General features: G+C 50.5%; 1 protein-coding gene across 1 annotated transcript; it reads left to right on the forward strand.

The window, feature by feature from the left end:
• The first annotated feature begins 722 nt into the window (after positions 1-722).
• On the forward strand, positions 723-4,008 carry LOC125739558 (kelch repeat and BTB domain-containing protein 13-like). Its single transcript, XM_049009790.1, has one exon. The coding sequence runs from the start codon at positions 1,019-1,021 to the stop codon at positions 2,471-2,473; it is 1,455 nt and encodes a 484-aa protein (XP_048865747.1). The 5' UTR covers positions 723-1,018; the 3' UTR covers positions 2,474-4,008.
• Positions 4,009-10,622: the final 6,614 nt, after the last annotated feature.

Below are 10,622 nucleotides of genomic sequence, written 5' to 3' on the forward strand. Positions count from 1 at the left end.
AAAATGATAAATTACTTTCTGCTACGGAGATCTTTGATCACACCTAAGTGCAGTGTGCCGTCTCCCACGTTTTTTGGTTTCCGTTATGTTCGGACTATAAGAGACTCAAAGTGTGTCAATGTGTCACAGAAAACTAAGCATGCCTGTTCTTCTGACCGGCTCTGGGTCTGAGTGGCTCACTGCCCTGATTGACTGACTCCCGAGTGATTCTCGCTCAGACCTCCGCCCCAGAGACCACCGCCACCAAATGCTATTTGTGAAGAGCGGCTGGGAGAATGTCTGTCTGTTTCATTGGGGGTCACTGTGTCAAAGCAGTGGAGTCAGCACTGCGCCCCCCCCCCCCCCCCCCCCGCAGGTGTGCCATACAGCCCGGTTTTCCTTACGAACGCACTCCGTAACGACCACAACGAGAAGACGTGATGTCGGCTAAAGTGAACTATCGGAAAAAATTGAGGGATTAAAACTGAAACCGCAAATGCCAAGGGAAAGAAATTCAAAAATATCTGTTTTTCATATTTGCATTTCCACATCAATAATTCTATAATCATCAGTCTGCTAAATCACTACAGTGGATATATTTTTACATTTGTGATGTCATTGAGAAAGGTTATGATGAGCAGAATATAAAGAACACAAAATGGAATCTCATTGGATTAATGACAACTTAAAATTTCCACAAAATGCAAGGAACATAAATGGAAAATATCAGTTATTGTTTCCTGAATTGCAGCTTAGATGAGGTGTGTTTGTCCTGCAGGTAGGTTTTTGTTACTTTATTGTAGCACTCATGTCCCCTGTGCTGCTGCTATGTATAGCCAGGACTATTTTTATACCGCGGCTGTGAATAGAAGCCGCTGGTGTTACTGCCAGCCTGGCGACTTCGTGGCAGCACAGTTTGTGTCTCGAACAGCGTTGGCCTCATTGTGGGGAAAGAGCGGGAGACATTCCAAGAAGGCACAGGGAACTGGTGCCAGATTACCGGCCCCATTTCCGCAGGTTACACACCAGCGGCAACGCGATGGAGCCGAGCAGCTGTCATGACCCAGAGCCGGAGACGGACGAGACTAACAGCCATTCACCACGGGACGTCCAGGAGGCCGAGCTGAAGGTACGGGTGAACGGGAGTGTTTTCGTCATTGCTAAAGCGATCCTGACTGAGCATTGCGAGTACTTCCGAGCGCTATTCCAGTCAGGAATGAGGGAATGCCTGCAAGAGGAGATTCACGTCCAGGGGCTGAGCCCTGGGGGCTTTTCCATCATGCTGGACGTCCTGGGAGGCGATCGGCCCATCTTGGGTGCCGACAGGTTGGTCCAAGCCATCGAATGCGCTGCCTTCCTGCAGGTGGAGATGCTCACCAGACACCTCATCAACATCCTGAATTCAGACAACTGTTTGCTGGTGTACCACGCTGCCGCGGAATACGGCTTGCTAGAGCTCTTCCATAGCGCTGCGCTGTTCATCCGAGACATGTACCAGGATCTGGAGGAGGATGCCAGGTGTCTGTCAGTGGAGCTCCTCGAGTATGTGGAGTCTCTCTCTCCCCAGGTGTTTGTTGCTGTGGGAACGCACTCTAGCTCCAACTTCCAGGAGCTGCCGCATGCCTCCACCAGAACCATCTGCTATTTGGACGAGGACGAGAAGGACTGGAAAGTCCTCACGCGGCTACCCTACGAGGCCAGCACCTCCATGGCAGGAGTGGCAGTGCTTAATAACAAGCTATACATCGTCGGTGGGGTCCACAGCGTCCACAAGCAGGTTGTGGACTCCGGCTTCTGCTACGACCCCACGGCAGACGCGTGGAGCACGCTAGCTGGGCCTCGGCAGCCGAGATACAACTTCACGCTGGCAGGACTCGATGATCGCCTCTACGCCATCGGTGGAGAGTACGAGAGGATGGTGATGTCATCGGTGGAGAAGTTCGATGTCTCCACTGGCTCATGGTCTTTCATTACGCACCTGCCCCGACCTGCGGCCGGCGTGGCCTGCACTAAGACAATGAACAGGATATTTGTGTGCCTGTGGAAGCCCATGGAGACGACAGAGATCTATGAGTACCTCCCCAGCAGGGACGTGTGGAGTCTGACCACGACACTCATTCGAAACCAGAGCTATGGGCACTGCATGGTAGCACACAGGGACAACCTCTACGTCATGCGCAACGGACCCTCAGACGACTTCCTGCGGTGCGTGATGGACTGCTATAACCTCAGCTCGGGCCAGTGGACAGCCCTGCCCGGCCACTACGCCAACAGCAAGGGTGCTCTGTTCACAGCTGTGGTGCGAGGGGACTCGGTCTTCACGGTGAACCGAGCTCTCACGTTGGAGTTCTCCATCGAGGGCAGCAGATGGAAGCCGAAACGAGAAATGAAGGGTTTTCCGCGCAGTGGCTCCATGTGGACCTTCCTGCTAAGACTTCCGAAAGCTTCGCAGAACGTCTCCACCCTGGATGAACTCGATGAAAGGACGTCGTGACTGGGCAGGATCCCCTGGGCTTATCGGTGCCATGACGATGAGCAGGGGGAAGGCGATTGGCTATCAGCCATGCATGAGCACGTGTCACTAAATATTCACATAGAATTGGTCACACCATAGCAACTCAGTGAGTCCCCCAAGAGCTCTCAGGTTCCACTGCCGCATTGAAAAGGTCATGACGTCTTATCAGGCCTTCATTCTCCTCCAAAAATCCATGGCTTCTTGGTGAGAGGCCCAATAAAGGAATGAACGTTCTAAGGAATCTCTAAAGTTTTTAGTCTTTTGTTTATAACTCCATACCCCATTGTATCTTTGGCGTTCCTTTTTGAAAGTGGACTTGATTCCCTCTTGTTTTCTCCAGCCGAGCATGGAAACAGGAGTGCATTTCAGAGACAGATGATCACAGGAATATCGGTCTCTCCCGACCACAGCATGAGTAATGTCCATGTTTTGTTCTACTGTAGTGTCGTAGCAAACAGGATGTTTTTGTTTTCCAGCCTTGCGTACATTGTGCAGATAATTACTTACATGTCTAATCAACTACTTGGAAGACAGGGCGTTCTTTTAACTGTAAAGAAAAATTTACTTGGCAAATATATCTGCTTTCATTGAGACAGCGATGTAAACATCTTTAATGAGTTATGTTGTAAGAAGTCTGCTACACCTGTAAACCTCGGCACGCCCTAAAATTGAGATGACATAATCCTTCAGACACGCGGTGCTGGAATAGAAAAACATCCTGTGCTGTGTGCACTTACACTCCTCGGCCAGCTCTACTTCCTCGCCATCAGCACCAGCGGATCTCACCGACAGAGAGCAGGCATGAGCGCAGGCTAATCCACAATCCCAGAATCCCCCACTGGTCGCCAGCAGGCCCTGGGACGGTGGCTACGCTCCTGCAGGAGACAATGTGTTTCTTCACCGTCCTCAGCTGCGGCTGGCCACCACTTCCTCTTGGCAGGGCGCGAGCGAGCGATAGGTCGCTACGGCGATGCCAGGAAGAGTGTGATGCAGCGGGTTGCCTAGGCACATGTCAGCCATGCGACAAATTACAATCTTTCTGGACAAAAATAAATATTCAATGGGCGGAGTCATCACGGGACACGCGACCCCCCCCCCCGACCCGACATGACACCCTCAAATTAAATTGGGTCAGAAGGTCAGCTGGGTCATGATGCGCCAATGAGAGAGCAGAGGGATTGCCGCGCACCATCAATCACACGGAGGGCACCTGGAAATAAATGACTTAAACTTGCCACTGAAACCTGCTACCTCTGTGTGTTTTCATGACCCCTTGATCAGTATCAGCAGCAGGCTGCGGATGTCAAGAAGTGCAACGCATATGTAGTATCTAGCAGTTGTTATAACAACGTTGTTCTAATGTTATTTTACATTGCAGATGTTACAGTGTAAAGTATTTCAGGTTTCGGTGGGTATCAATTTGCTGATGTCTGAGCGTTTCACTACGTGTGGGAAATGTGTCACGTGACAGGTGGGGAGCATGTCACATGACAAGTGGGGAACGTGTCACATGACAGACTCACAAAATAAATCGGAAAGATGTTTTGCTACTTTCACCATCATCCCGGCAGGTGTGGTTAGGTTCATTCTTGGCTGTTCTTCGCCCACAGGAGTCTGGGGCACAGATTTCAGCGAGGGACTGCTTTATGGACCGGCATATCCCGTCTGTGCAATGGGATGAAAATATGGGAGTCTGAGAGGGGGGGTAAAAATTCTCATAGGCGGTGATGCAGCTGGATTCAGGGTGTGTGTGTGTGTGTGTGTGTGTATGCTTTGCTCTCCCAGCACACACTCAAGTGTCTCTCTCCAGGCCCCAGAACCCAGCATTTGCCGCTCAAGTTAGTGAATCAGAGCAGGGAGGCATGACAGTGTTTCTGCTACGAGACGTACTCAGCTCCGCCGAACGAGTCTAATTATACCAAACGTGAGCCATAATTATCCTCTACGGTTAGGCCTCTATGCTGAGTCCGACAGGAAGAGCTATTTTTTAGCCGGTGAGAACAAAAACAGCAGGAAGCGAGCTTCCCTGTCGGAATGTCCCGCCGCGAGGAAGGACGGAGCTAATGTAGTGGCTTCTCACAAAAACAACCGGATAGGGGGCGACCAGACCAGAGGAGAGTCCCTCTGACCAGGGCCCACGGGCCACGCCACTCAAAACAACAGCGCAGGTGTCGTGAACCTGGCCAAGGGCTGGCACGTAGCCATTAGTGCCCCGCTTGGCTTACGTAGAAGACGACACAGTGACTGGCAGCTTCTCTGCCAGTCAGAACAGCAAACACGCACTGAACATCGACCCCTGTCATTTCTCTTTGACCCAGTAGGTTCCCTCTTTGGTTTGTTTTTGGTCCTTTCCAGGAGAAATCCATGATGCGTCCCGCCCATATCGTATTTCCACAGGGCTTTGTATTTCAGATAACACTCACAGATAACACTCACAGATAACACTCACAGATAATACTCATAAATACTCACAGATGAGGCATGTAGATTAATTGTAAATTTTTCATTTCATAATTCACCTTTTCCAAGTACATATGGGATTGATCGATATGGATTTGAACAATGGATTGTGCTTTGCTTTAATATTAAACATTCGCATGAATAAACTAGCATTCCGGACTCATCCCATCGCAGGGCACACTCACCATTCACGCCTACAGGCAATTTGGCAGCTGCAGTTTACCTCGGCATGATTCTGGATGGTGGACAAACCCCCGCGATGATGACACAGGAACAACATGCAAGCTCCAAATGGAGCCAGGGTGGAGATTCGAACCCTAGTCTCCAAGTGCGTGACTGTGGCACCGTCGGGTGGGAGTCCTTGAATGGATAAAGGTAACGGTCACTCTGGTTAACGGTGCCGGTGTTTGAAGGTAACACCCAGATTCTTCTGCTAAGTAAGTGAATCGGTCCCCTGCCTTTTGCCCTGTACTTCCTGGGAGGGTGGATGGGCTCAGCAGCGCCTCATAGTGCATAAGCACTTATGGATGGACGGGCGACCATAGGAGCAGCTGTTTTGTAGGTTCTGGACAGTGACAGTCAACTGACAGTAAGTAACCAGCACATTTTATGTCATTCCATTTTATTTATTTCACCTGGATGAGGTATCATCACACTGGTAGACCCGGAACAGCATGCCCATCTTTTCATTAGTGTGACTAATCTCTCCTGATATTTAAACAGCTGCCAGCTTTGTACTCAAAACAAATGCACTGAATTCATTTCCTGAGAGGAAAAAACAGCCCCCCCCCCCCCCCCCCCCACTCGGAAAGAAAATGATGTCGTGTCATTTAGGAAGAGAGAGCGGCGATGCAGTGAGTAATCCGTGCTGTTTGCCACCTCCCGCGAACGCAGCCGGGCGGAAACAGCTCCGAGGCGAGGTTGGCGTCTGCGGGGAACACTGGGAGTGCCGTGGAATGAGAGCCCCCCCCCACACACGCACACACACACTATCACAGTATCCAAATATGGGCTTCCTGCTCATGGAGGTTCTCAGTGCCGGAAAGCCCACATGACCAGAGTACAGCTGTAGAAGACGACAAACAGCAGGGAGGGAGGTCAAAAAGAGGAAGGGGGGGGTTTGCTTTGGATGAGGGGGTGTACATGCAGGGCTGCAGAGGGAATTAGGGGGCAGTCACATGACGGGAAGCCCTGGAGAAGTGCTCTTTGTTGTGAGACCTGATTGTTTTTTGGGTTCACTGGGTGCAGAGCAGCCTGTGTTTTTAAGAACAATGGGCACCGATTACTATTACACAAGAGGGAAAAACAGCAGGCCACACCGCGCACCGGCGAAAACATGTTTGCCTCCTGTTATGTCAGATATCTGTGAGCTCAGAATCTGACACGCCGGTGTTGGCGGTGACAAGGCTTGGCGGGAATGAATGCCGCGAGCTTCCAGCCAATGGGCACCCAGCAAATCGGATAAGCAGTGATGTCATCCCAACAAAACAACAGCATCCTGGGGGAGGAGATGGTAGAAACCCTGACCTCCAGATGACCTCCGCCTGACCAACCCAACAGTCAAACGCACAAAACATGAGTGATATGTAAGCGATCAGGGGCAAATGGCAGTATTGATCAGATGAAGGGGGCAGGTGTTGCTAGTTAAGGTTAGCATACTAGTTTAGGGTATCGGTTGCTGGTTCAGTTTGCTGTCAGGCTGTAACACGGTTTGCATGGGACAGTCGAAAGAAAAGTGCAGCAATAAATGGTAAAAGCAGCAGTTGAACCTGTGAAATTATCTGTAAAATTCAGCATTTTGACAGTTCAAACTCTCTTTCTGCATCTCACCAAAATGTTGGCACTGCCTATCGCTGAGGAATGGACAGGAAGCACGACCCCCTGACGGCCCCCCGTGTTCTAATATGTCCAAAATTCCACCACCGAGCTCTCGTTAGACTTAACGTCTTCCCTGGATATCTGCGACAGCATGTCGAGCCGGCGAAATTATGCCGATTAAACGATGCTCTCATAATTACTCACATCCTGGGGTTGAAGACTCTCTGGTGCCAAAATAAATGCGCTGACTCCAAGGCACCGGCGTCTTGTAATCCGAGTCAGAAGCAGGTAACCTGCTGAACATCACAACAGGATTATGAAATTCTGTGACTGCAGGAATGTGCAGTAATTTAGCTTGGTGCTGAAAAATGAAGGGGTGTTTCCTTGCGTTGGGTGTTTTGTATGATTTTTACGTCCTCGCAGTGACCCCTCGGTCACACACTTGTGTGTGAAAAATGTAAAATGAGCAGGACAAACAGGTCCCCCCCCCTGAGCTTTTCAGAGGAGTCGCTCTTTTTTGGATGAACTTCCATTGGCACGGCTCTGTGAAGGCGCCAAGAACTGAGCTTAAATTGAAAGATCTGAGTAAACGATATACCACCTTGGAAACGAAATCAAACAAATGTTCCACTGTTTTGGATGATCATGAATAATTCATCAATTCTGCAGCGGGACAGGCACCCGGGTTCACCAGTAAGTGTGGAGATGTTAGTATGGATTTTACATTATCACAGTGCTTTCCTTCCACAGCCAATAAACGCAGAGCTCAAATGTGACCTTAGGGTCTGCCCTAACCCGTCAAGGTTGCTCTGCACCTCTATGAATCAAAGCACCGAATGAATGATTCGCGATAACTTCCAGCAGTCATACGTAAGGGCATATTGCCAATTTTATTGATCATTCATGTAGATGGTACAAACCAAAAATACGACTCAACGAGTGTCTGACTCATACTGGTAGGCTTTTTCTCAGCTTCTTCTGCAGCGCAAGAATGGTAGCTGACACGATCTGGAGTTAGAAAGAAGAATATTTAAGCCATTAGCTGCCTTTGATCCTCTGAGGTGCAAATCGGGGCAGCCTTTGGGGTCAAATGGATGGAGGAGTCGATGTTAATTAGCATGTAAATGGTGGCTTATTTGCACACGGTCGCACGTAAAATACTGAATGGGTCGATTACCGTGACAAGCTCCGTTCCTGTCATATTCACTCGGGATAACTTCACTCGGGGTAACCCGTTTTAAGTTAACCAGTTGATTATAAAATTCCTGCTGTGTTCCTGGCCTCCCACAGCACAGAGGGAACGCTGTGCGGATTAGAGCACGAACATTCAGTCGGATGATCCCACATGGACACCCCGTGATCTTCCGGGACATTCCAAATGGTATTCCCCTCATTATAATGTCATTTAATATTCTCTGCCAGTTCCGTGCAGTTTCAATTGCATTATAATTGCTATTATAATTACAGGATACTCCAGTAGTGTGTGTGTGTGTGTGTGTGCGTGTGTGTGTGTGTGTGTGGAGGGGGGGGGGGGAGTATCAGTAACCCTATGAAGATTAAAGGTAGGATGACTTGAGCCGGTATTAGTGGCATTAACATGTTGGAATGAAGAAGCCGTTGGTTTTACTTGCCGACGTCCCCTGATAGGCCCTCGATAAGCCACGCCTCTACCCTCTGGGCATGTCCACACCCCCAATGGTTTCTGGGGCAAGCCACATCACTCATGCTATTAGTATTATCATAATAGTCAGAGCGATAGAGGCCTTAACATTAAAGGTGCTGGCTTTCAACAGGACAGTGGAGATAACCAGACATCCGTGGGCAAACGGCAGCTGCTCGTCTGTCTGTCTATCAGCGGGTACCTTTAACCTTCCCGTGGCCTAGATCTGTCACACAGTGGAAAAAGCCACAATTTCAGTGCATGGAGGTGATATCACCTGTTTGCCCTTGGGCTGCCACAGCAAGACCAGCAGCTGCTGGACCACATATAAGGTGCGAAAGCTCCCTCAAAAGGCATGAAGGTGCTTAGGAATGAGGGATTCATTAGACAAGCTTTCTCTTGTGCTTAATGGTGCAGTGCTTAGCACTGTTGCCTCACACCGCTTGAGACCAGAGAGTCGAGTCTCCGCCACGGCTCCATGTGTGTGGAGTTGGCATGTTCTCCCTGTGTCATCGTGGGGTTTCCTCCAGGTGCTCCCGTTCCCCCCACCCCCCAGTCCTGTCTCTACAGCATATTCAGTGATCAAACAATAAATACCATCCATTTTCTATACCTACTTCTCCTATGCAGGATCGCGGGGGGGTACGGACCATAGCAGGAAAGATCACCTATGGGGGATCAAGGGGGTACCAGGGACACCAGGCTGTACCACCCTCCTGGCCCCCCGAAATGGCTCCGTTGAGCTGACCTCACCATCTGCTCCTCCCGCTGCCTCCAGCACAAAGGCCTCACACCGGGATAGGCGAAGAGGAGGCCCATTGTTTGCAGGACGGGGAGAAGCCCGTCTCCTCCAGAGAGCTTATTCACTTAGCTGCAGGGAGAGCGGGAGAGAGCATGATGGGAAAGAAGGAAGACGAGGCAGTGGGGAGGGGGGCACAGCATTCCGGAGAGTTCCAGGATACGGGGTCCCCTCAGGTCATGGTCGCTCGTTTGTGAAAACCGAGCGATTAAAGACGCGCTCTTGGCAGAGCGGTCTTTACCGCGCGCGGCCCATGCAAGCCGTTCCAGATGGGCGGCCGCCATGTCACAGCCCAGATGTCCAGCTAGTCCCACAAAGGAAACAAGGGCCAGTCCTTGTAGCTTCGGGAAGCCAGGATTCTCCCTGCCAGCCAAATGCCCCCTCTTTCCCGCCCATGGGCTGTCTGGGGGCGTGGGGGTCTGTTTGCAGCGAAAGCCGCATTCAACCTCTGCACGTCTCAGATGGCTCTGTTTACAGGCTCTCCCTGGGATAGCCACACACACAGGACAGCAGTCCAATAGAGCACCGTCATATTCGGACGCCGTGACATTTTCGTGTGTCTCCCACGGCGACCAGGCTTTTTTCACAACTGCTGGTCCACACTCCTGTTCCTCACCCCCCCTGCTGCTGGCTTGTTCCGACACGTTTATCGTGCATCATCTCCCGGGTCACAAAGCCGACAGTGACGCTCTGACTCATGGTTAGAAGCCGTTTCCCGCCAAAAACACGTCTGCAAATTCAGCCTTTGGCTCCCAGTGTCTTGGCCCCGCAAAAGGAGTTCCAGATGTAACCTCAGTGAGGAACCCAAAACACCGTGGGTATGAGGACAGCAGGTTCTGCTTCACCTGATCTTACGTCGCCTAATCAGAGCTGATGCCCCACATCCGATGTCAATCCTTCCTGATTGGCCGTCTGTCTGTTACCAGTTGGTTCTTCTTTAAAAGGCATATGTGTTCACCGTAGGTATGTGACTGTTATCTAAGACGACGCAGGTCAGTCCGTCAGCATGGATCACTTTCCAACTTTCTGTTAACTGGCCCGGATAATCGGCATGGCGGCCATCTTGAGTTACAGCATGCCTCCCTTACGTTCTGCTCCCATATCTGCTCATCTTCTATTCCCATTTCATGCTGAATTCACCTCTGCCAGAAACCTCCTTAGCCACACTTTAGCCGTCAGTCAGCGGACTTACCGAAAACACGGAATCATACTTTAAGTGGTGTCCATAACCGGAGTAGGATATTTAAAGACTTAAGAGAACAGATGGACATTCTCCCTTGTGTTCCACATACTCACACACTTGGAATTTAGCGTCCTTTAGTTGAAGCACCCCCACGTTCATGTTTTTTCACACAACCGTAGCTTTTGTGACCCCCCCCCCCTCTCACATG

The sequence above is a fragment of the Brienomyrus brachyistius genome, chromosome 3 (genome assembly GCF_023856365.1).
Source record: "Brienomyrus brachyistius isolate T26 chromosome 3, BBRACH_0.4, whole genome shotgun sequence".
Lineage (NCBI taxonomy): Eukaryota > Metazoa > Chordata > Actinopteri > Osteoglossiformes > Mormyridae > Brienomyrus > Brienomyrus brachyistius.

Excerpts from the sequence above, each read along its gene's own strand:
- LOC125739558 (XM_049009790.1), top strand. The coding sequence starts at position 1,019 with ATGGAGCCGAGCAGCTGTCATGACCCAGAGCCGGAGACGGACGAGACT.